The sequence below is a fragment of the Sylvia atricapilla genome, chromosome 4, assembly GCF_009819655.1.
Source record: "Sylvia atricapilla isolate bSylAtr1 chromosome 4, bSylAtr1.pri, whole genome shotgun sequence".
NCBI lineage: Eukaryota > Metazoa > Chordata > Aves > Passeriformes > Sylviidae > Sylvia > Sylvia atricapilla.
The window spans coordinates 1054734-1081436 of NC_089143.1; the positions used below are offsets into that span (position 1 = coordinate 1054734).

General features: G+C 39.5%; 1 protein-coding gene across 3 annotated transcripts in view; it reads right to left on the minus strand.

Annotated features, from left to right (window-relative positions):
* Positions 1-8149, minus strand: part of SORBS2 (sorbin and SH3 domain containing 2) — a 71921-nt gene extending 63772 nt beyond the window's left edge. For all 3 annotated transcript variants that reach the window (XM_066316908.1, XM_066316907.1, XM_066316906.1), the window contains exons 1-3: positions 8062-8149; positions 7263-7289; positions 6115-6239 (exon numbers count right to left, since the gene is read on the minus strand). In XM_066316908.1, the coding sequence (XP_066173005.1) occupies positions 6115-6239; positions 7263-7289; positions 8062-8122 (213 nt within the window). In that variant the 5' untranslated portion in view covers positions 8123-8149. The remainder of the gene's footprint in view (positions 1-6114; positions 6240-7262; positions 7290-8061) is intronic.
* Between the last annotated feature and the right edge of the window lie 18554 nt (positions 8150-26703).

The following is a 26703-nucleotide window of genomic DNA, read 5'->3' on the forward strand; positions in this document are numbered from 1 at the left end:
TAATCTCAACCACATACAACTGGCTACTACTAATCCATATTTTTTACTGACCATGGAATCTCGTATATGAATAAAATTTAATATATTTTTCACTGTGAAAAATATGAGAAAGACAAGGCTGAATGCATTCCAGAAGAACTGGTTCCATTCAGCATGCTTCAGATTAGGTTTGCTACTGACATAAAACAAGAAATGCCAGCACAAGGCAGGCAGATTAAACGCCAAAGAAATACTTCAAAAATTAGATTGATGAAAAACTGCCTTGGGTTGTGGTTGAGAGACAGAGAAATGTCATCAGTCTGGATGGGAATTGAAGGTCTGAAGCTTTCTTCTGCTCTCTTGAACTGCTTCTCCTCCATCAGACAGTGAAATGTCAGGCCTGAAGAACACTTCTGCTCTCCAATTCACACAAAGGGGGCAGGTATGAGTTTCCAAATCAGTCATCTATGGGTTTAATTCAAGATATCTGGGGAGTGATGTGAGATTACTAATGACACCAGAGCACTGGCCTTGCTTCAACAGTCAAGACACAGAGAAGGAGACTCAGAGATAAGTAAATAAATTCATTGTGTTAATACACAGCAGAGTTTAGTAATCAACAATCAAATGACACCCATACAGCTGCATAAATGGGTAAAAATACCTCTTATTTTTCATTATTAAAAGCTGATTTCAAAATCTCCAAACTAATGCTGCAAATTACATTCCAATGCCCATTTTTATACCTAGCCCTCTAATTCTAAACTCAGTATAAAGAAATGGAGTTCAGCCCTTGTCTAAAGCAATAGTAATGATGCAGAACATAAAATGCTCAATTTTCTTTGCTTCACATCTGTCCTCAGAATGCTGAAACTGGTTTTCTCTTCCTTCCATATCACTCTACATATTGTCAGTACCTAACCCTGGGAAATGTACTAGATTAATCGCTTTAGAATTGTTTTTGAAATTCCAGGTTTATCTTCCTTGACGCACATTTCTACAGCTATAAGGCTGTGAAAAGAAACACTTCCATAAACATCTGCTGTAGATGTTTTACTCCTCTGGGCCATCAGGACTAAACCAAATGTTCAGTTCATTTGAGGATTTCAAATAACAGAACAAAGGCTTTGCAACCTCAGAGTCTGGTATCTAGAACAATAGGACACTTTGTAACCCAGGAACAAAATAAAATAAAAAAAAAGAAAAAAAGCAGGTGATTATTTCTGAAGATGCACTTCAGAATTCTTCATCAGTTTATAACTTCTTATAAGAAACTTGGACAAGAAAATTTACCTCCATTGGTTTCACACTAGCAAACAGAAATTCCTCTGTTGAAATAGATACAGTTATTTCTCCTGTATCTGCAGTAAGGCGCAAAGAAGCAGCATCTCTCCAGACTCTAACAATGTAAAACCCCACAATACTGAGTAACCTGAATGCTTCTATCTTCATATGCACTTTGAAGAGGTTTAACCTTTCTCTGAGGAGGAGTGTTCACAAAATGTCACTTAGTGAGTCATGGCACACTTCTGCTTGCTCCTCAAGTTTCAATAGATAAGCACTGAAATGAAGTGCAAACAGGAGCACAAACATAACAAAATAGATTAACCTGGAGCACACGAGTTCCCCCTGGGCTCTGTGAATACATTTTACTTTCCACACTCTGTCACATAATACAGACACAGATATCTGCACATTTACAGTATTTCTTCTTCACTACCTCTTAAGAAGTGATGACCTGATCTTAAATCATTCTCCCTCACACACATAAACCCAGATGCAGAGGGAGAGTTGCACCTTTCTAAATGTATTTGGGGTTTTTTTTTTGACAGTTTTTGTGGCATCTTTAAACACTGCTGGCAGGCCTAATTTACACTCTGAGAGCATCCTCTGAGGACACAGCCTGACATACAACCTGTAAACTGCATCTACAGAAGTATTTGAACTCCTGTACTCCTCCACTCTTGTAGAGCTTGCAGATCTAAGACAATTTAAAAAATGAAAATACTATCCTGCACAGTATACTGAAAGTTAATTTTCTGTGTGAGAGGAATTGTGAACTTTGCAAGTATTGAGATCTAGAACACTAAAGGGACCATAATATTTGGCATTAGCTAGAAGAGTTTCAAGGTTTTACACTGAGATCTGAGTCAGAAAATGAGTATTTTTAAACATATAGCTGCAGCCTCTTTTTTCTAATTTTAGCTCATGAGTTATTTTGGGAACTCACCTGATGCAGAATTTTACACCACCTCATGCTGATTTTTACTCTAGTTTTTAGGTATGTATTTGAACAAGGAGCTACAAAACCCACTGGCTCCACAACTCAACTGTACTGCCAAATACACCTCTTGGTTAGAATTTATTTCAAAGCTGAACATCACAGAAAATGTCAGCTGAATTTTGCAGATAAGAGATCCATAAAGGGCTATGGCTTGAAAAGATGCCTTAATGATCTCTGTGATTAACTGAATTTCTTCTCATTTTATTCAGAGCAACCCAGCTGCCAAATTTCTGATAGTGCTTCCCACATACTGAAACCAAGGAGAAGGCAGAAAACTAACTGCAGAATTACCAAATACGCCACAGATACTTTACTGGTTTTTTTCAGCTTTAAGTGAAACTAAACAAGATTCTAAATTGAAAAGAAAATGCAAAATGCATTTTGACTTAAAAAAAAAAAAAAAAAAAAAAAAAAAAAAAAAAGAAGAAGCAGCAGCTAGAGCATTAATTAATTATTTTTAGTTCTTCTGATTAGAGTTTGAATATTATTGTTGATCATAAAAAGGTATTTCCCCTAATCCTTGTTAATTATTATGCTTTCTGCTTTCAGTTTGAGAGATTTATCTGTTCATATATAACCCATCATATATGATGGTTATATATGAACAGATAAATAATGGGTTGATCAACTATTTTTAAGTGAAACAGTAACAGATGCAAAATTTGTGTTGGCCACCTTTTATACACCTACACTGTCCTGCTGTTCAACAGTATCCTTTGATGCCCACATTTATGACTTGCAATATCTTCATATTTTTACCCTATCTGCCAGAAAAAGCTGTTGCTCCCCTTTCCCTACTGGTTTTGACACGGATTCTTTACTGTGGCTCTTGCTTGAGCTGTCTTGTCTCACCTGACCAAAATCACTGAGGAGCAGACAGGTTCCTCTAAAGGGTAAAGAAACCTGTTTTTCTCAAAAGGTTCTAAATTTTATGCAGCCTAAAAGAAGGATTTAAGATGACAGTTTCGTGTCTAGTCTTGAGGAGGACAAATGTGATTAATCCTTCTGTGCTCCTAGTTTTTAATGGAGAGAATTCAAAAGGAGCATTGCAGATTGTTGCCTTATAACATCACAGAGCTTTGTTCTGATCAAAAATTTTACTGGGGATTTGAAGGGGGAGACAGATGTCTTACAATTTTAAAACTATCCTGCTTTTAATGCAGATATTTAGGTTTTCCAGAGTAGAGAGCTGGTTGAATGTGATGCTCTGAAAGAATGTGAGTCTGGAAAAGCAGATGTGTTGCTACTGTTGACAACAGGGCTGTCAATGCACTTTTTAATTTACAACACAGTGCTGCATTTACTTCAGAGCAGCCTCAATGGGTCCAGCAGAACCAGATGAACACAAAAATGCCCTGATGGGATTTTCACTCAGACAAAGCTTTGAGGCAGACATGTCTAGACCTACAGCAATCTGTACATCTGTTTCTATCACAGATAAGCTGTTATACTGCTGGATATACTAGAATAATGATCTTTTTAAATAGAAAAATCCAAATGTGGCTAGGTAAAGCAGAATAGAAATTACAAAGTCTATTTTCAGAGCTCTCCTTTTCCCTAAAATGTGTTCACTGCCCCTTTCTTGTGCCCAGGGTAATTTTATTTGACCCAGTGATTTTCTGAATGGTGACAAACCCTGCTCAGACTCTTCTGGTCCTACACTGTGTCTGATATTCCTTTAATTAGTATAGTTCAAGGATTTTCATTTCAGTAGGCACAAGGTATAGGGAAAACAGAGGGAACCAGAAATTCAGTGCCCCATCATGTTTCATGTGGAGGTTGTCGATAAAGAATTTACAACCCTATTTTCTTTTAAAAGCCCTGTTGCACAGGAGACAGCAGTGCCCAGCCTTGCAGAAAGCCCTGACTGACAAAATATACTTTCTGTGGCCCTAGAAAACTGGCAGAGCTGCATTTAATCACCCCCCAACCCAACCTGATCTTACTCTCCATACTTGATCCTTATGGCAGCATAACCCTCTAATGCAATCCTCTCTGTGATGAGCCACTTGAGCAGATTTATCAACCCACAGGACACTGATTTCCCACGGTGCATTTGCACCCTGTAAAGTGCTCACAGAGGAACAAAGAAGTCTGCCTTCCATCTCAGCTTAGTAAGTTGTTTTGTTTTTTTATCAATAACCTCCCAAACCCTTCAGCTTTTGTTCATTTCTGTTTTGATCCATGTGACAGGTAGTTTTACCCAGAAAACACAAGCTCTAGCTTCGGTAATGTAAGTATAACTAAACAGATGGTTATTAAGTGATTCATCAAGCTCTAAAATAAAAGATGGACAAAAATTAAATATACCACATGGCATTCTGCAGCCTGTGAAGAAGGAAGAACTGTAGCCTTTTGTCCCAAATCCTTTGAAGACATCTTTGAAGTGTCTGCAGAAACACTAGGTGGATGATCTTGGATTTCAGGCTCTGCTTTATGGTCAGGGGTGGGAACTATGTGAAGGGAAAGAGATGCTGTGTGTATCTCAGGCCTGGGGCTACAGGCAGGTGAGACAGGTCTTTGGGAAAACCCTGGCTCTTCAAGAGGCTGGAGGTGCTGCTGTGGGTCACAGGGACTGCTGCCTGCTGCCTCCCGTGTGCGGGTCAGCCTCAGGGTGGATACCTTACGTTTTTGGGAGTGGAGAGTAGCACTGATGGCAGCTCCTGGGCTTGTGTCTGCACTGGGGACCAAGGTCAGTGGTTTCATCATCTTTTGTGCATAGGACACACTGGTGTCAGCTGTCTGATGAGACATTGTCTCCTGAGCAGCGTGGCAGGCACTATCTGTGGGCTGGGGTTTAGCTGGAGCAGCAGTTACTGCCTGGAGATTAATTTCCTCCTTGTGATTAGTGACTCCTGCTCTCCGAAAGCTTTCTTTCCTAGGAGGTGGCAGAGGTGCCTTATTTGCCAAAAGCATCCACACACAGCAAAAGAACGTCGAAGAAGAAACAGAGAGAAAGTTTCTGTTAGTAGGAGATACAGTTCAGTAGTTCAGTTTTGCTTTTATATTTAAATAAAGGAACGAGCAAATTAAAGGGTTTCATCTCAACGTTGCTAAATTCAATGGACAAGTAAATTGGTCAGGTTCCCACCACCATTTCCTGTGCAACTTGTATTTAAAAAGCCACATGTTCCATTCACTCACACCAAAGTGGGGTCACAAAGGATCAAAAGGGAGCCCACAATCATTTGTTTTCTTCAAAAAAAAAAAATATTACACTGAAAAAGAATTATTGCTGTGAAAGCATTCAGGTATGTAAGTACTTCATGATCTTAGATAGCAAGCAATTATTCACAGGTAACACACAGATATAAAACACAGAGCCTCTTAAATTTTGGAATTAAAATAGTAACAGAGAGAGTATTAAAGTTGGTATGTCGATATTTTTTTGACAGATAAAGATGTCTCCAAGTGTGGGGGTCGTTTCTTTGTCTATGTTGTGGGGTTTTCTGCTTGATTTGTTGTTATTTCCTTCAGATTTTAGCGTGCTTTAATTACACTGCTCTGCAAAACAGGCAGAGGCATTTCCTACCATATCATTAATACATTTTAATTCTCAGCTATTTTGACGACTGCTGCATTTTTCCACGTGTCAACTATTAACAAACACTCTTTGAAGTCTGGGAGCACTCCTAGAAAGCTTTCATACTTGAGTATGACCTAGTTTTCTTGAGCTGTCTTGCTCATTGAAAGCCACTTCTGCTCATTAACCTGTGCGCAGTGTGCTCGAGGTATGCGGCCAAGCAGTGACATGAGCAGGTGGCTCAGGCTATCTGCAGGCCATCAGGACACTGTGTCCCATGCACAGGTGCCACCACCCCCAGCAGGAGCTGTGCTGTGCCCACCTTTACCTGAGTTGGGGATTTTTTCTCCTGCAGGTTCGGCCGCACGCTCCGAAAGCCTTTTGCGGAGAGAGACGAGCTGCTGGAGTCTCCATTCAGAGCCTCTCTGCTGCCATTGCTGTAAGATCGCCAAGCTTGGGTAAATGGAGAAGGATGGAAGTGGGTTTGTTGTGGTTTTGGTGGGGTTAGTACATCCACACTGCTCTCAGCACAGCAACACAGCCGCTGAACAAACCACCCAAATGGCAGCGACGCTGTTTCACCATGGGAGGTGTAAGAGCATGGCTAAAGCTGCCACTCTGCCAAATATTAACTCTTAACATGTAGAAAGTGCCAAATATTAATTCTTAACATTTGGAAAATGCAAGCATTGACAGCAGTCTGGGTATTGGGCTGTTAGGCATCTTCCAGCCATTTTCCTATTTAACCCTGAGAGTCTTTTAACCTTTGTGGGTTAAAAGATGCTGGTGCTTTGGCCACGGAATAAATCAGCTCTGTATAAAAAGTTTTTTTACTTTCAGTTTACATTCCTGGCTGTTTTGGATTTTGAAAAGCATCTCAGCTCACGTAAAGTTAGCTGGCCATGGCAGTTCCACAGAATTTCACTGCAGTACCCAATTAGTTGTTCCAATAGTGTATCTTATTGCCAAATCTGAATGACACCTCTATTTTCCAACCAACCAGCTCTGGTTTTTTTTCTCTATCCTCAGACCTGGAATGCCCTCAAAGTGTTGGCCAAACATAGAGGGAGATGTTGAAGACAAAATCCTGCAAGAGGCTGGGAAAAGTAACACATTATGTGAGCAGGGTGCTAAGTGAAGGTGGGCAGAACTTGCAATCCTGAGCAAGGCACTGAAAAGGAAACAGCAAGTGCCACAGTGAGGAAGCTAAAGGTGGCAAATTAGCACTCTGCTTTTCCCCACACAATTCATGTTTCTGACAACATATCCTGCCTTTCAAGAAATAAATAAATGCTTTCAAATGAGAGCTGAATTTAAAGTCTTAACCATTAACCATTAGGATTACAATTGAAATGGTGCTTTCCTGGAAGAATGAGGAAGTATGGAGTACTGAACTCAAATAAATAGAAGATTGTTGTAATTCATCCACCTACATGGTGTTACACTGACATATAAATAATACAGTGTTGTATTTACCTGAATCTGGAGACTGAGAATCAGACCCTGAAAAAGAAATATCCAATATTAATTTGTGTTAGAAATAAATTGATTTTGCAAAAAACACAAAAGAGTATTGAAAAGAAGTCGTTCTGCCTGATGAATATTTAGTATATTTTAATTGTTTTTAGGTAAACAACCTTCATAAATGATTTTTTAAAGTTAGTCTGGCTTCTGACAATAATTTTACAGCAACACTCAGAAGCCTTTCCTCGAGAGGAGTTTTTAAATCAAGTCTCAATAAAAAGTTTTTAGTAAACAAAACATCTTTTTCATGCTTTTTTATCTTGGAAAAAAAATACAAGGGATGTGATACGCAAAACAGATATCAAAGGCAAAATTAATTTACAAATGTATTAATTTACAACTAGAATTCATTTTTTCCTAAGTATTCCTGATTTTTTTTTTTATGAATGTCTACTTAACACAGGCAGAGAGAAATTAAGGCTACTTTTGATTTGTTGTTGTTTCCTTCCGTTTTTAGTGGGCTCTAATTACATTGTTCTGCAAACCAGGCAGAGGCATTTCCTACCATATAACTAATACATTTGAATTCTCAGATATTTTGGTGACTGCATTTTTTCCACGTGTCAACTATTAATAAACACTCTTGGAAGAGCATTGATGAATACTCTTTATTAATAAGAGCCCTGCAGAAGTAACACATCCGTCAGAAAATAACGCCACCTTCTCCTTCACGCACAGCCCTATGGCAGGAAGGCAGGAGGCTGTCAAAAAGCCATCCAGGAGCTGTATCTCAGAGGTGAGGGGTTTATACCTGAGGCCAACAGGTTTGGAGAACTCTGAACCCTCTTCACAGCAGTTAATGTGACAGACATTGCAGCGCGTTCGCGAGCGCACCCGCCGCTATCTGGAAGCACAAAACAATACAGACAGCAGCCCCCAGACAGAGCACATGCAACCTTATCACAGTGTGAGAGATGGAAATAAAGCATGCAGTTAGGCAACCCGCAGCAGAAATTGGCAGGTTTGGCAGGTTAGCAGGATATATTAAAGTTTTACGGGTTTATAACGACAATAAACGTCACAGAGAATAAGTGAAGAAAGCTGTATTTAAGACTTAATCCTCCAGGGAGATATATATATATATATACACTCTGTTACCTGAAAGGCTGCTTAATTACAGCTAATTAGTAAAAGCAAACAAGTAATCAAGAGAAAGGCTTAAGCATTCCAGAATAATATTAATCAATAATCTGCACTGTAAAATAATTCCATTGTCTGCATTAGAAAGACGCCATTCATAAACTAAGCTCATGTTTGATCAGCTGACAAAGTACTTTTGGTCAGTCTTTTTGATCCCTTATGCTCAAGAAACAGAATTACCAGTGAAAGCATAATTTTTTTTTCATTTTGATGGAACAAACTGGCTGTCCCTCTTCCCCTTTTTCATCTATGTTCAAAAAATAAAAGAAATGTGTATCTGAAACTGAATAACATTCTGAGGAAATGACTGGAAATCTAAAATAATTTGAAAATGATGTTTAGAAAAAAACCTCCCTTCTGGATCTTGCCCAACTCCTTTCTTTATTCTACTCCTCTATCACTGAAGCTGCCATTACATTTTATAAATACTCCCTTATTATTAGATGGCAGCTTTCCCACACCTTAGCTGTTTAACAACTCTAGCCTAGTTGTAAAAGAAAGTTAATAAATATTCTTACCAATTATATTTAACTAGAATATTTTTTCTGCTCTTCACTAAAATAATGATTTTCATTTTAATATTGGATACTACTGAAATTTTATTTCGTTCTTCAACGAAGTCAAGAACTCCAAGTACGATAAATGCCTTTTTTTTACGTCTGTAACCTATGACAAGGAGTTGTATAAAATTAAGGTCTTAATGAAGACCTATTTGCAGACAGTATTTGTTAAAATAGTAGTAATTTGAGGCATCTTTTTAAAGCCATCTTTAACCCAGGTCTGCAGGAGAAGTGATCTCCTGGCATTTCTTTGCTCATTCCAATATTTCTCTGCTACTTCAGTATTTCCAACATTCCCCTGGCCACGGGCCCTGCAGGATGTGCATTAAGGAGTTGTTAACACTGGCAAACATCAGAGCACTGCCTTAGAGGTAAGTGGTACCAAAGACTCACTGCCAGTCCCAAGGCTCAAGGCAAAAGGCCAAATTATTCAGGCAGCAGTAGCTGAAAGCAATATATTACCTGCCATTAATTATTGCCATTGGACACGTGAAACAAAGGCAGTGGCTATCAAAGCTGCACACGTGGTTTGGTTTGCTTACGGAAATATGGAATGGAAATGGCAAGTCAAGTGACATTTTCCATTCTTGTATTCCTGTTCTCCACCATGGACACACAGCAGAGGTAATTCCAATGAGATGTGATGATGTGTTGAGACCGAGGTTCTGCTCTAATCTGAATATTGGCAGCCTTTGAAAGCATACTACATTTAACATAAGCTAACAGGCAACAGGATTTGTTATACTGTCACAGCTCTTATGCAAACAAAATGGTAATTTATTTGCAGTTTTTCAAGAGTTGCTTTCCTGAGTTTCATGATAGAGAAACTGAAGACAACGAGAAACTGACTGCAAACATTTAATTATTTTAACTTAGGAAAATTCTGCTTCGATTTAGTTTTTAATGTAACTCAACTGAGTCAGAGTTTTCTACTTATGGATGCACAATCTAACCAAGTGTTTGGGCTTCATACAAGAGAAATAAAACAGACTGTAACTGACTATATACATGATTTACCCCTATATATATATAATTTATATATATTCACAACTCTGTACCTGCATTACTTATCAGATACAAAATAATGACATCTAATTAGCATTCAGGTAAGACATAACCTCACATTTCTATGATACTGAGTTGTGCAAAATTTCTGGTAGAACAGGAACACATATAGTAAGCACATATTGCTGCATGATGGATTCTATCCACACTCATCCATGTTCAGGCCAGGCTCCAGTAAGTGGAGTGTGGAGGAGTAAGAAACTGTAAGTGAACCTGAACTAATGATCTTCTGCCCACTTCACTTGCAAACGACAAGCAGTTAATATTCCACAGCTCTTACTTAAGGAACAAATAAGGTTATAGGAAATCTATATAAAAAGCTTGCATGTAGAAAAAATAAGTGCACAAATAGGTGTACACACACTCACAATTCATTTGACCTGAAAAATTCTTCAGGCAGGAGTCCTGTCTCACTAGGAATTGCTTTAACATCGAGGCAAAGGAGACCCAAATCAGCTAAGGTCTGTGGCAGTGCTAGAATATGAAGTCAGGAAATAACTCACAACCAAAACAGTTGTCTAAAATGCAATTGCAGCTTCTTTTTCTCTCCCTGTCTTAATTGTTTCCACATTTAACCCTTTCCTTTAAATTCACAGCCCCAAGAACTGCTCCCACTAGAGACAGCACCACCCTAAGTGAGTGGTATCTGCATTTGGAAAATAGTCAACTGGTTGTGTGCTGCCCCAAAGCCAGATGGGGATGGCTCAAAGCAGCACCATTTCCTTTAAGAACAAGGGCTGGGTTTCTTAAAAAGATGGTTTTAGGGAGTCAGTGAAAACAATGGCATAAACCAAGGGGGCAAAGATGAAAGGATGGTGACCTTCTGTGAAGAGCTGAGAGAGAGCAGCCAGGGACAAGAAATTTTTAATAAGCTCTTAAAGCTTATTAAAGAAAAGAAAAACGGCATCCAAACATTAGGTTTGCTGAGTATTATTCTGTTCAGTGTACTTGTGAATGGCATAGTTTTTAATTTTTTCTGCAGAGTGAATTCAAATTTAGAAGTCTTTAGACCAGGGCTTCTTATTCCTTATTTGCATTCTGACCTTTTGAGGCAAACACACAGTTATGGGTCCAATTGCCCAAGGCAGACAGACAAAGCTGCTGCTGTGCCCAGGTCCAAGCAGGAGGGAGACTGGAAATGTGTGTCCCAGCAGACAGATGTGCACAGCACACCCACACCTGGCTGGACACACAGCTCCAAACACTCACACCAACACGGCACAGTGGCCACAGCAGCCTGCCCTCTCTGGCTCCATTAGGACACACGTGGACATGGATGGAGTGGCTCCAACATTGAGTCTGCCACCCCTTCCATGTCTGCCTCTCCTGTGACAGCCCTGGGAGGGCCCAGACAGAGGAGATCCTTGGACTGCCCTAATCTGTGTTCTTCCCTGCCCTAGAGTCCCTGTGTTCTTCCAGGTTTATGGAAATAGATTGGCTTTGATGGCTCCTATGATGGCCCTGGGAGCTCCCAGACAGAGGAGATCCTTGGATTTCCCTAATCTGTGTTCTTGCCTGCCCTAGAGACCCTAGATTCCCTGTGTTCTTCCAGGTTTATGGAAATAGATTGGCTTTGATGGCTCCTATGATGGCCCTGGAAGTATCCTGGGAGGGTCCTAGACAAAGGAGACCCTTTGTTCCTTGGATTTCCCTAATCTGTGTTCTTCCCTGCCCTAGATTCCCTGTGCTCTTCCAGGTTTATGGAGATAGATTGGCTTTGATGGCTCCTATGATGGCCCTGGGAGTATCCTGGCAGGACAGTCTATTACCTGGGCTTCTTCTCCTTCCACTCTTTCTCTGAATTCCTTTTTAGATGTCCTGACAAGTTTTTTACCATATAATTTACGCTGACAGGTAAACCTATTATTTGGTTCTTTCATGCTGCTAAGAAGTAAATTCTTTTGCAGAATGCCTGGAACTCAAACCCACTGAATTTACTTCAGTGATCTAAAAGTGGCTTAACCATCTGTTCAGCAACTCTGCACGGACACAAGAAATTCTGTTCTTGTCTCCCAGACAAAATGTAAGAGAATTGTCCATGTAATGACTTCCATTAATAATTTTAACAAACAGATAATATTTGCAGCCTTACAGAACTGCATACTTTTCACTCTTGGCTGTTCTTTATGTGCTTCATCTAATGCAAACAGCTCACTTGTTTAATAACTTCAAAATTAAATGCATTTATCAAGAATGATCTGTGTGAAATTCAACCAAAATATTTACAGATGGACACTAAGAATCTGATTTAACTATTAACTTCCATTTATTATTCCTCAGTGCAATGACCTCTCCTCCAAGATGAGCTGTACATGCACATATGTATAATGAACAATAAGGACATTTATCCTGTGTTTCAATCTGATGTGAGTTTCAGGGGCAGCTCATGTTTTCTGTGAGTTTGTTAATCAAGCAACCAATTTAATGATGTTCATCAATCTGTAAAATACCTGAGGACTTATTGAAGAAACCTCCTAAATATAGCTTAAAATATCATTCTGTTGATGATTGCTTAGTCTGGGTTTAAAAACACCCATAGGTTCTGTGAGACTACTATTTTAAAATTATGACAACACTTGACCTCCAAAAAGAAGCATGAACCAAAATACCCTTAATACTTCTGAAAAACCTCCTCTACATCTTACCTCTGCTTCTTTGCTTTTGCAAAAACGTTTCATTGCCTTATGCTGCTGAATATTCTTCCATAACATGTGCTACAGAATTAACATCAAATGGTCAAAAATCCCTCCCATATATGGTAGAGTATTGCAAACCAAAGCTCTTCAAAACATTTTCTCTGCAGACAAAAATATCTTCCTGAGGGTTTGCTGAGACAGACTGCCAAGTCTGCAGCCACAGGGAGCACTGCATTAGAGGAGCCCAGCCTAAGCAGTACATTTTACTTTTTACTTTTAAAGCTGCATATACATTAGCTGTGCCACTCCACCACTTACTGGCATCAAACCAGAGAGCTCATTTAGCTGCAGGAATCATTAATGAACCCCATATTTTAAAAACAAACTGGTGGCAAATCAATAGCATCTGATAACCTTCAATTGCACCATGCACAATTTTGTGTTATAAAGCAGTGAAATAAAAAAAAGAACCACCAACCTTAAACCAAAGCTGTAGCATTCATGTTCAAAAGACAGTGTAGTGTAGAAAGAAAAAAAGAAAAAACAAAAGAGAAAAAAAAAGAAAAAATGAAATAACTAGAAGAGAACAGCACATGGAACAGCTTCCACCTGAGTCACTCTCTCAATAAAGTAATGCTTTAGATGGGTGCAAGGACAGATGCAAGATGTCCATTTTTACACCCTACTCACAGGCTTTTAATTATTTTGTTACAGTCAGAAAACAATCTACATCTATAGAACTGATCAGAAAAGCCACATTCTGTGTCAATACCTTCCCTTCAGTGCAGCTGATGACATGCACATTAATATCAAGCACATGGAATATGAAAAACATGTTTTCATTGTCCAAGGGAAGAGCAGATTAAAGTTCAGCCTAAAATCATGGTATCTCTAAGTAACTGGAGAGGATTTCAGGTGAGTTCAGGTCTTTCAGGGCTGTTTTTAAGGCTCCTGTGTGATCAGAAGATTCCCAGTCCCAAAGAGAAGTCATTCAGCCACGGATTATTTAAATGTTATGTCTTCTTTCTTGAGAATTCATAACTGACATCAAAAATCTTAGTACAACATCGAACAAAGTCATGGCAGCAGTAGCACAAACTGGCAATTTACCTCTTGATTCACCTTTTTGGAAGTAGAAGCTATAAAATGATCCCTATCACATGATTTTGACCCATATGACAGCAATGCACAATGTAATTGTGGTATGATGATTAGCAAAGTTACGGCTGAAATTACAGGTCTATGAAACAAATAATATTTTAGTGCTACTTTAATTATGCAGACTGATGTTTAGGAAAGATATCTTCACTAAAAATGAGAGAGGACGGGACAAATTTCAAATAGCACTTTTATAAATGAAGAACACAGCATCTTGGTTAGCATTTGAAAAACAATTAAAAACAAGCAAAACTTCGGGGAACAAAATTACACCCTCAAATGAGAAAGTTAATTTTTCCTGCTTATTCCATTTATGAACACATTGGTTTCAAGGGAGCCAATCTATTTTAGCTTTGTATTAAAAGATATGCTGCAAAAGTGGATCCTCCTGAGCTCCAGTTGTCTGAGACAACAGGAAACCAGTGATGTAGATAATGGCACCTGTAGCACAGAAAAGCTTTGATTTAGAGCACGCTGCAGAAATGGAGAGCTCAAAGGCAGCTCTGGTGCCCAGGTCCCACAGATCGTGGCATGGGGAAGCTCTGCAGTCAGTGATAAAGGCACTGCTTTGGGGAGGATGGAGAGGTCCAGCCTTGCACCACAGGGAATCTGCAAACCAGGCACTTCACCCATGGAGCCTAAAAGAGCTGATTGCAACTCCAAATTTAGCCCTGACTCAGGGCAGGATTTCAGCAGTCTGCTTTCAGGAGGCCTATTCCCTGCTCCAGCACAAAGGGCAGCCCTGGCTCATTGGCTTCAGAGGGCAGGAGCAAATATTAGTACACTGCCAGAGATCAGGGAGAGAACTTTCTATAGGATACTTAATCTGGTCAATACATCTGTCACAGCAACTTGAGAGGAAATACAAAGCACTGTAAGCACCACATATCCTCCAGGTTATCCTCAGCTGATATGCAAGTGCAGTTTATAACACAGGGCAGTGTTCATGTGCCCCTCGGTTTAGTGACAATACAGAACAGAACTAAAGGATTTTTAAAGCATGCACATTTTCTTAGGAAAAGGTGATGTTTTAATAACACTTTTCCATCACTGTTATCTCCTCAGACTATGTATTTTCACACAGAACACACACACAAACACAAATTGATACTATCAAATTAAGCACAGAAGTCTAACCATGCACTTTTATTTTGTGTATCCACATATGTCCATACATAGGAAAACATGTATGTGAATTTTATATGTGGGATACAAATGCATAGAAGCAGGCATATAATATACTATTAAAATACCTTGCTTATTTTGAGTTCAGCACCAACTAAAGTACAATTTGTTTATGAAAACTCTAGTAAATTTGGGATCTTCTCTGCTCACAAAACAACACACACACAAAAAATCTGGCAGATGCAGCATACCTGGGTTCATTCTGACACTGGAGGGTTTGCTATAAAAGTCTTCAGCTTCCCTGTGGAAAATAAAATGATCTATTAATTTGCACAGGACAAGAATGCGTGCTACAAAATGGCAGCAGGGTTTTTTGGAGGGGTGGAGAATCACTGGGATAGAAATGGCAGTCCTATTTTAACAGTGCTTTAATTAAATCGGTCCTGCTCGTCCTCCCAAAATTAAAAATGAGCTGTCACTTGCATTAGAAGTCACCCTATCTTTAAGGGTTTAGTAGCTTTCATGTAAATATTTGCTCTAGGATAAAAAAAAAAAAAAACAAAACTAGTGATTAAGTTCTGGTCTTGCAACTATAAACCAAAAATATTTTCCATACAGGAATGTGGAAATATTTTTAAAAGCTGCTTATAAGGTTTATTCACTCCTTTGAACAAATTAAAAGATGTCAAGAGTAAGTCTCTCCAAATATTCTCTACGCAGCCAAAGTTACAAAGTCTTTTTCACTAAGTTTTATAAGCAGATGTGGTTGTTTTCATCCAGCGGTTTAATGTCTCCCCAGAAAACATTGATATTTTTAATGTTGCCTTGGTGTATTTCTATGCACAGAATCAGGACATGTGCCTTGGCACCCACAGGAATCCTTATCAAAATGCCTGATGGAATCACGAGGTGGTGAATCAGTTCACTAGACACCAAAGCAGTTTTTACAGACAATAATTTGCACCAAAATAATGTAAAGTGCACAATCTATTTGGATATCCAAACTCTACAGTACTGATAATCAAACAGTAAAACACAACAAGCCAAACCACAACTGCAGAAAACTTGTAACCAAAGCACTTTGTACAGACAATAATTTGCACCAAAATAACGGGAAGTGCACAATCTATTTGGACATCCAAACTCTATACAGTACTGATAATCAAACAGTAAAACACAACAAGTCAAACCACAACTGCAGAAAACTTGTAACCAAAGCACTTTGTACAGACAATAATTTGCACCAAAATAATGTGAAGTGCACAATCTATTTGGATATCCAAACTCTCTATAGTACTTACAAACAAATAGTAAAACACAACAAGCCAAACCACAACTGCAGAAAACCTGTAACATATTAACAGCCGGCTTTGACCTCATGTCAGGAGACAAAGCAAACACTATTTTCTACTTATTGCCAGATTTATGTCTCAGTTTTATCTCAGGATAAAGTGGCACCTGCACACAGCCAGCCTCAGCTGTATTGTCACATGTACACTGCCCAACACTGTCCAGTATAATCCACTTGGGCAAATGGGCAGACACACTAGATACCAAAACAATGAGGGGGGAAAAAAAGAAAACAAAAACCCCCAAAAAGCCAATACAAAACAAAAAAACCCACCCCCAAAATCAAAAAAAACCCAAAAAAAACCAAACAAAAAAACCCAAAAAAGGCAAAACAAAAAACAAAACAAAAACAAAAAACAAAACCAAAACCAAACAAAAAAACCACAACAAAAAACAAAACAAAACAAAAACCCAAAAAAACAAACCAAAAAAAACCAAAAGGAAAATCAGATTTCATAATGCAATACAGCTTTAAAAAATAAATTAAAAATATAAACTGCCTGGCTGTGTTGGAGTAAGTTGGAAGGTATGCACGAGGGATCATTTTTATGATGGGAGACTAAATGTAGTGATTAAAACAAATAAATGAAATATCAAAAGAGAATTCCAGTTTCAGTTCAACTCAACAGGAACCCTGAATCATCTGTACTTCTGAGCTAACATGTATATTGCTATATTCTTCCTTATTCCTAACAAGGCCAGACACTCCACTGCTCCAAAAATTACTGTTTTTCACAAACTATCTGATCTCTGCTGCTATTATTCAATCAGTCTTGTGACCAAAAAAAAAAAGATGTATGCTAAATTTCTTGGGAACTATGGCAGTTAATGAAGCTTTATAATATTATTTTTATTCTGCAGCTATCAGTAAACTACTGCTGCGAATTTTTAAAAGCTCTTACAAAAATTCACGCAAATTTAAAAAAAATATATATTTATGGTCTCTAACTGAAATTTTGCATTTCTATAACTGCTACATCATGTTCTTGCAGCCTCAAATTCCCGGTGCATTTTCAGAGTGCAAGAGGAGACACCATTCCCAAGGCTTCTTTTAGCCTGGAACCGAATCAGTGACCATATCACATACAAGATATGAAATGCAACATGAGCTTTATTTCGAGACCCAGCAAGTACAGGACACTGCAGAGCCAAAATGATTTCTAGCAGGTGGCTTTGATATATTTACCCAAAGCATGCTTAACTCTTACTCAAGTTTTACCAGGCAAAACCCAGTTTCAGCACTACACCTCTGTACTAACAACTTCTATCAACACTGCTGACCTCATACAGACCACTGATGTTTCCACATTAATCTAATTGTGCTCAAAAAACAACTGAAGTCTTGCAGACCTAAAAGATCTGCATGCAAACAAGGCAACCCAGAGCTCATGCATGCAAACAGCAGGCTTTGTGTTTCCTACTAAAACTGGTTTGAATTCTCTGCTTCTAAGGAGCTAAAGCACCACGCAAATGCTTAATGATGCTGGGATAGGAGCCAAATGACTGCAATGAAATTAAATGTCATATGCCTGAAATGATTTTATTCAGCATGGTTTCCATGAGTCTTTAACATCCTTCTTCAAGAAGTGGTGGGAGGAGGAACAGGGAGCAAAGGGCTGGTTTGGCTTTGTACTTGTGCTCCTTCTTAATTTCCTCCTTAAAATTGTTCTTTGGGAATGGGATTGGCCCTGACAGAGGTGAGAGAACATTCCACTGGAAGCATCAGACACTTTGGTGCCCAAATGCACACCAGTGATCACTTGGGCTCCTCAGCCCCCAGAACACAAAGCACCACTGCAATAGAAGAGTTCTGAAATTCAGCCCCTGGGTGAGCCCAGGCTCCACTCAGCTCACACCAACCTCTGAGGCTGAGGCAAAAGAACGCTGAGTTTAGGCACAGTAGCAAGCCTAACTTTCACAGAGGGAAATCCTGGATTAATCCTCATTAATCTTCATCTTCTCTAGCTGGCTTCATGTGGAAGAGCTGATGTAGAGGGCAATGAATGACTGTGCTAGTGCATCCAGAGGAATTAAAAATATAAACTGCCTGGCACACGAAGAACACAGCATCTTCTGTGTTCTGCTGGGCTGCACACAGTTACCACTGCCACATCTAGTTTCACTGAATATGTATCCTTGATAATACTCCAATGATTAACAGCTCAGAAATTCTCTGCATTGCAAGGCTGAAAAGCCTTGTGGGACTCTCACTGACATTTTCTGTCTTTTCTCTAAGAGACCCTGATATCTGCTCGTAATGACTTCTGCTCCCAGTGAGTTCTGAAGTGTGGGGTGCTGAAGGAAAACATTCTGTCACCCCTTCTGTTGCACACTGATAGGGAGCTATAAAAAGGGGTAGTGAGAAGTCAAGGAAGGTTTCCCCACCCTCAGTTTATTCCTGAATCAAGATGCATGACTTTACTGTTAGGGGTTTCATTCCAGTCTTTATCAGAGCTTCAATCACCTACAGACATTAAGGCACAAGAACAATTCAGACCCAGTTCTGGGCACTGTGCCCCCAGATGAACCTGGCCTCAGCAGGAAGGTCACCCAATGGGTCCCTTTCAACCTTACCAATTCTGTGACTCTAAGTTACCTGTTATTAATTCTTTGCCATTTTCACAAGAGATAAAAAGCAGATTTAAACCATCATTTTCTGATAGAGTGTTAATATTAATTCTAAATCTAATTCTAGTATGTGCTCTTATAGTTTGTATTGAATTCCACTCCCAAGGACCTTTGGTGAGAGGAGCAATTGATTTAGAACACAGAGTGCAGATGGATCAAGAGCAGGACAGGTTTGTGTGTCTGGCTGGAAAATTACAGATGTTCATTTTCTTAGGCAGAGAGCAGTTCCCAGATCTCTGCAGAGGACAGGGGCTTTCCTGGCTTCCATGAGAAGGTGTGTCACACTTTGATTAATGTTTTCCAGTTCCATAGTCTCAGCCTGAGAGAGTAATCTACTGGAGAAAATACCTGCCAAGTTAAGAAACCAAAGCAGTGGTGAGTTTACTGCAAGGCTTCAGTCAGTTTAAACACTGCAGGTGATGTACAAACATGCATTTCTGACCAGGCAGGGTCCTGTTCTGCATGTGGCAGTATATTCTTTTAATGCACATCATTAAGACCCTGCAGAGCATTCCTGCTCTCCTGCAACAAAAATCAATATACTTCAAACACCAACTCCTACATTCGTAGTGGAGGGTAAAAAAAAACTATGAAGTATTAGTTCTGAAAGTACAGTGAGGCTGACTATTTTATTTCTCTCTCTAGTTAAAAGAGATCCTTTCACATGTTTTCTGTCAGCAGGAAAACTGTGGCAATGAGAATGCAATGCAAACTTGATAAACCCCAAATGTTTAGATGGTGCCAACACTCACACAAAGAAATGACTGTCCTGAATTTTCCTTTCTAGAAGAAGTCTCTCCTGCTGAGCCTATAAGCAGGTAGAAAGTTTATATGCAAATATATTGTTTGGAGGAAAAAATGTTTGCTGGAGCACAGGTAGATGATGCTTATAATGAAACTGGTCCCCCCATGTTTCAGTTTTATTAACATGAGAAGTCCCCAAAATGGTAGAGGATCTTAGCAAAGATCCAACACAACAAGGCATCTGCTGAACATATGCTTTACTACATGCTTTATGAAAGCCCCACAGAACCATTTCTATGTTTTATGTTAAATACAAGCATAACCACTGTTTGCCCCAGACCACACACCACCACTTCTCTATAAAGATCTGAACACTCAGAAGCCAGAACTCTAGTTCTAGTGAAAGTGTTTAAATAGATAATCAAAGAGAAAAACCCAGGCAGAGAAATGACATTTACAGTTTCTGTAATTTTAAGGTTTTTTTAAAAGCAAAGGAGAGATCCTCAGTCTAAGTGCAGTGCCACTGTACATCTATTACTCATGCACATTATCTGGAAATGCAGATAATGCATTTATAATGATCAGGTCATTGTGAATAATTTGCACATGGTCATAAATTTCTACTAGAACACAACACATAAATCCCATTGCACCCAGCAGCAGGTAACTGTGTGACCAGGGAAATCCCTGCACACAAAAGCTGTTCCCTGGATCATCTGCAGCACTACCAACAATCTCAGGCTGATATCTAACTTACAGCAGATCAGATATTTGAGCCTCTTTCCCCAGCAAATACAACACCAACATTGTTATTCAGTGTACTGCTAAGACTTTGTGTTGGAAGTTGGCAAGTGGTTCTAGTTGCCACATCACACACAAATGTCCAAAGAGTATCAGATAGAGGAAAATCCCCCACAGGAGTGAGTCTGTGGCTCATCATTCCCCATAAGCACATCAAGGGATTGGATGCAAGCAGAGGAAATGAAAGCACTCTGAACCATTTCATGGATCTTCAATGTGAGTTGAAATCATAAGGTAATTTCTATTCATGAGACTCATTAAGGTCTGAAGCATTTAATCTGACCCAGGAGTGCTGTGGTCACATTAAGACTCTGAACTTGACAAGTGCATGTGAAAAATGTGACAGTCTGACTGCAGGGGAATAAAGCTGATGACACAGGAACTTCTTTCCAGACACTTACCCCAAATGTAATTTCTCTGAGAATCTATAAATGCAAGATTAAGAGAAATTGGTATCATCCTTTCTCATGTCTCTTCATAAAACATAGAAAATTTACTAATTGTCTGACAGGAAAATCAAATTTACTAATTGTCTGACATGTTTCTAAACTGCAGGATTTTAACAGTATTCTTTGTTCTTGCACAGCACTGGAAAAAGTTCAAACACTTGCATTTAACATGATTTTTACTAGATGCTTATTTTGACTTGGTATGTAGCGAAAAACAAACAAAATTTCTGCATTTGGTTCTAAATAGGTATTTGCTGTCACGTCAAAATAGTTCTCAGATATTTCAGTAGAGGAACAATTTCCTAAAATGATACTGCAAGTCTAAGAGGATACCAAGAAAGTTATTCAAGCTGACAACATTCTGTACATTTTACTGGTTATTTTTACAGCTGCAAAAGGAACGGGGAGGACAAACTGCTGCTCCTCCTCCACCACTGGAGAAAATTTTATTAATAATTCCAGTCATCCTTGCGGTGTTTCTGATTTTTTTTTCATTATTTTTACTACTTCAATGTAAATAAAAAAAGAGAAAAGTTCCATTAATTGAATAAAGGTTAAAATAAAATTTCCTATGACTTGCTGACTCCAATTCATATTTCTTACCCCTTTATCCAGGCACCTACTACTGTTTTTAATACTACCAAATTTTAAATTTCTAACCTTTAGTGGTGGTTAGTTTTGCTCCCTGCTTTTGTCTTCCACCTTTGCTGTTGTTTTACAGGAACTGTTTTTGTTCAAATGGACTCATTCCATAGGCTGGAAATCATTCAGGATTACTGCATGGGAGCAGGGCACTGGAGTCAATGTGCAGTGGATTGGTGTGCACAGATATAATTATAAAAAAACTCCACTGTAAGACAGAGTGCCTTAATTCTGCAGGTTCTTAGTACTTCTGGAAGTTTCCATTTGATCATGATGAAGTATTTGTCTTTTAGGCAATAGGATTTTTAAACAGTGGTACCCAGAATTCACCTGTCAAAACTTTTAGCCGTTCTTTAAAATCTTATTTTAAAGTTTCATTTCCAAGAAGACCCAAATGTTCCCAGAATCTCAGTGTTCCTCAAGACAAATATCATTAGAACTATATTCTTGTTAAAAATTCATCATTGAAGGGTTAAATCTGGATTCTGCAGACTGCAGCAACTACCAAAGGTTTCAGTTAAACATTAAACAGTTTTAGTTTAGTTTCCAGAACTTGGCAAATAACTGGTGGCTTGAGTACTTCAAGTATTGACTAATTTTCTGTTTCTACACAGTATGACAAACAATGCAGTTTTACTCTTTGCTATTTGGTATGTAATATATATCCATTTCAGACTAAACATGCAGAAATCCCCACCTACATTAGAACTTTTTCAAATAAGGCTTTCCACCCCCCATAATTCAATACCTCTCCCTACAGAATCAGGGGGAATAGTGTGAATTCATGAAAGAAAAGTCCATTTCTGTTTGCCTGTGTTGGTTTTGTCTTAAATATAAAATATGCTTCTCTGAACTGCTGGGTAATGTCACACACAGCTAACAGAGCTGGACCACTTGGTGAGGTGATATAAGAATCTTTAATATATACTTTAAAGTATGTTAAAGGAGCAGCATTTTGCTTTAATCCTTTTGTAACAGATGCATAAAACCAGCAAGATTAACTCTAACTTAAAAGACTAACTAAGATGATACCAAGTGAAAGATTTTAATCCTTCTTATTTTCTAAGATATTAATCTGGAGGGACTGTACAGGAAAACTTTCAGTAGCCCTATTGAATATTTAAAACCTGTGATGAATTTTGGCTAAGTTTGACAGAGGTCTTTGAAACACTGAAAAAATTGAAGGCTGACAAGTTTCATAAGGAATTCTCTTGTGGGCAGGATACTCCAGCATTATTAGATAAAAGTGAACACTAAAATGGAAGGAAGACTGAGGAATTGTATATGGATAAATGTATGGAGCTCATAAACCCAGCCACAAAACTCTCTCCCACACTGCATCCTCTTTAATTTGCCTTGTTAGGCAGGAGGAGGACAACAAAAACAACCAAACTATTTCTGCTGTCTAAAAAGGTGAAGAGTTGAACCCAAGCTTTTTCCATCACATTCATTCCAAGCTCTGCATGGATTGATGACTAATGCAGTTGGAACTCACTGAACTTGGTGTGATTCAATTCCAAAGGGTGTTTCAGCAAGTAACTTTCTCCAGCCAAAGGGTAAGTGCCAAAGGCTGACCTCCACTCAGGGATTGACTTCAGACCAGCTCTGCTCTGGCCCTGCAGACCAGAATACACTGACACACCTACTTCAGGGACCTCCTGGCATGAGAAGCATGTGAGATCCTTCCTTGAGCCACATCTTCCAATTGAGGTCTGTTGGTTCTACTCTGTGAACCCAAAATGACAAGAACTAAAGGGCAATAAAATGGGGGAAAGAGCCTAAGATTTTAGTTTAGATTAAGGAGCTGTGAAGCAAAACCTAGAGTAGATTTATTCACTGTTGGTCTGAACAGACATATGGTTTCTTCACTTCTTTCTGCTGCCCAAGAAATACTTTTCAATCTTCACGCTGCCTTACATCATAATGCCTCAACAGCTAAATGAATCATCAGCAAGAACAAGTCAAATGGTAAAAACTTCTATCCCTGCTACAACACCTGCCTTATAGCATGCAGTGTATCTTATCAACTCCTAGCACATTTTGTCATTTCTCAAGAATCACAGCACTGCTTTGCATGGCTGTACTCCCATCAGAGACATCACTGTTCACAGGGAAGAGGACATTTAAAAGCTCCAGTACTACACGTCCTCGAAACAAAGGAAAACTCCTGATGTATAGCACAGGAGCACCAGAATAATCAGCCTTGCAAGCTTCAATTGGAATGTTTTGCTGATACTGTATTTTGCCTTTCCCCATGGGGCACAATCATCAATTTTTCATTTCAGTCCTCCAGAAAACAGACATGACAATAATGCCACTACTGCTGTTTACACCACGGGCATGTGCACTGCACTGGCAGCTGATTTCAGACCTCATGAAATCCAGTATGCCTCAATGCTACACAGAGCAGCAACAAAAGGGCTACAAATCTTCCTAATATAAACAGCCAAAGAAAGAACTACCAACCATTATGGTTGGGAACATAGCTAATGCATAGAAATAACAGATGTTAATACTAACTACCTGTGCATGCTAGCTGAATTTCAAAAGTTCTGGATATTTCATAATCTTCAGATTGTATGCTTATCCTTCTCCCTCTCACTCAACACCTTATTCTTCACCAGCACATTTAAGATTTCTGCTAATGAGCACATCCCTTACTGATTCTAGAGCAAACCAGAAACCATCTGAAGCTAAACCTCACAAAGATTAAGTAGAATGGTGTTGGAACAATTGTGAGACGACACACAAAAGAGGTTCAGTCTTCACTGAAATGTTGAAAGGAGACATCAGAGGTTTGTGCCAGGCTTGCAGCAACCACAGGACAAGGTCAAGGGAATGGAAGAAGCACCCAACAAAGTCTACTACTGACTCCATTCCTCACCCAAACCTACTCCCAGTCCCAGGAGATCCAGTTTGTGTTCTGGATGAGGCCACAGGTTTGAAGAAACAAGTGGTTATAAAACTACTGCAATAACTACATCCCCCCAGAGGGAACAGGCTGAAGCAGTAGAGGTGGCATTAGCTGGTATTTCCTATCACAGCCTTCACAATGCCAAGGGAATTCCTTTGCCCATCACCTTCCAGATTTCCTTTCCTTCTGAAAGGAAGGAGAAACACTGCAGTCTCATTATCTGGGACCCCATAGGGACACCCAAATCACTTTTCTAGAGCCACCAGACAAATATCCACACTCTAAGCTCTCAGCCCCAGATCCCTCCCTAGCCAGTCTTATCTCAATTCCCAGTTTCATTGCCACTACTCTCCCACCCAAACTCCTCCTTCCCCTGCCAAAGGCAATTTGTCACAGTCTACTGCCCTGATTCCCTCAGTCCTCCAGCCAGGCAGCCTTTTCCTCCACAAAGACTGGGTCTGACAGAATAGCAAACACCAGCCCCTCATTTTTGGATTGCTCTAGCATTCGCTGCAGTACCAACCCCATGAATAGTCCCACTCATTCCCTACAGCAGCCCTGGCACTCAGGGGCATTCGAGTACTCCATTCTAATTTTCCATCCATGGGTAATGGGAATAGGTTCTCAGATCCTGCTTTTGCCAAATCTCTACTGAGCACCTGCAAACTGATATTTTTTGGTGAATTTTTGTAATGAGAGGGAAAAGTCACATTCCTATTAAAGCTTTGGTAAAGTTTTTCACTGTATTCCAGCCAGTGAGTCCAAACTGAGCTAAACTACAGGTGACCAGAATTTTTAATATAGACAAAATCATTATATTGTAGAATCATGACCTCTAGCTTTTGACAGGAAACTTAGAACCTTAAACGAGCAAATTATGATAACAGCTAAACAGATAATGGGTCTGCAGTCAGCAAAGCCAATAGTGCAGTTCTAAAGCAAATGATGGAGTATTTTAGTTTTGAGGAGGTTTGTTCCATTATCACAATGACACATGACAGGACATAAAGCCTGTTCTGCTCTCTAAGCACCCAGAGACATTTTGCTGAGGGGGCTCAGCCCTGGTTCCACATGCACTGGTTCCACTGATGTGATCAGATTCCTTCAGATGTGCCACTCCTGACACCAGCCCAAGTGCTACTGAGGCTCACTGTTGTTCCTGGGAGTGTCACCCACCTCAGCCACGGAGTGCCTGCCCATGGGCTGTGTCTGTGTCAGGAAAACACACAGATCACTTACAAGCCCTGCTGGAACACCAGCTGCTCAACCTCTTCAACTGCAGTGGGAATAACAAAAAAGGGAGAGATGACATAATGCAGCATGACAGGGTATCTTCTTCATGCACCACCCCCCAGATTACTTAATATAATTATTAAAATTACGTCCTCAGCTTTAGCTTCAGCACCTTACTGTCAGTTGTAGAGCACCAGGCACTTGTATGTATTTATTTCTTTTAAACTGGCTACAGCCAGTACCATTCCCTTGGCAGATGTTGTCAGTTTGAGCTGTGGAACCACAGCCACCTCCCAGGCAGTGCACTGCAGCAGTGTGTCATTGTGACATTTGCTCATTAAATTCCCCTGCTCTGCAGAGCACAACTGATTCCAGCTCTGTGCCAACCCACATCACCAACACACGGGTTTCCACTCCTGCACGCTGTATTTCACAGGAATGTGCACAAGTTAACACAGAGGCAGGCTGATTTTGTTTAGGAGGGTTCAGAAGAATAAATATCATTAAGGTAAAGGCATTTTATGATTTTAATTAATACATGACACTGAGTGTTAAGTGGCATAACTAGCTACAGTAATTTTTCCTCTGAAGAGCTACTTAAAATAGCTTAAAAATTGGAAATTTAATTGTAAACAAATCTCACTATCAACAAACTAGACAGAGAAAGATAAACCTGTTACCTTTCTATTGCTTTTTACCCAGCACTGTATAAAAATCTAAAACTTCACACAGGACTGACACCTCCTAGTGAACAGTGATGGGCACAGTGCATGTTCCAACACTGTGCTGGCAGCCTGTCACCTTCTCCTTTCAGCTGAGCCACAGGAAAATCCACAAGGTGTTTTGTCAGGAAGAAGCGGCAGGATGCTCTGTGAGCTCTTGGTTTTCTCAGCAGCTTTCTGGGAAAGTTTCTCAGCACTCAAAAGTTACTTACAAACCACTGGGCAT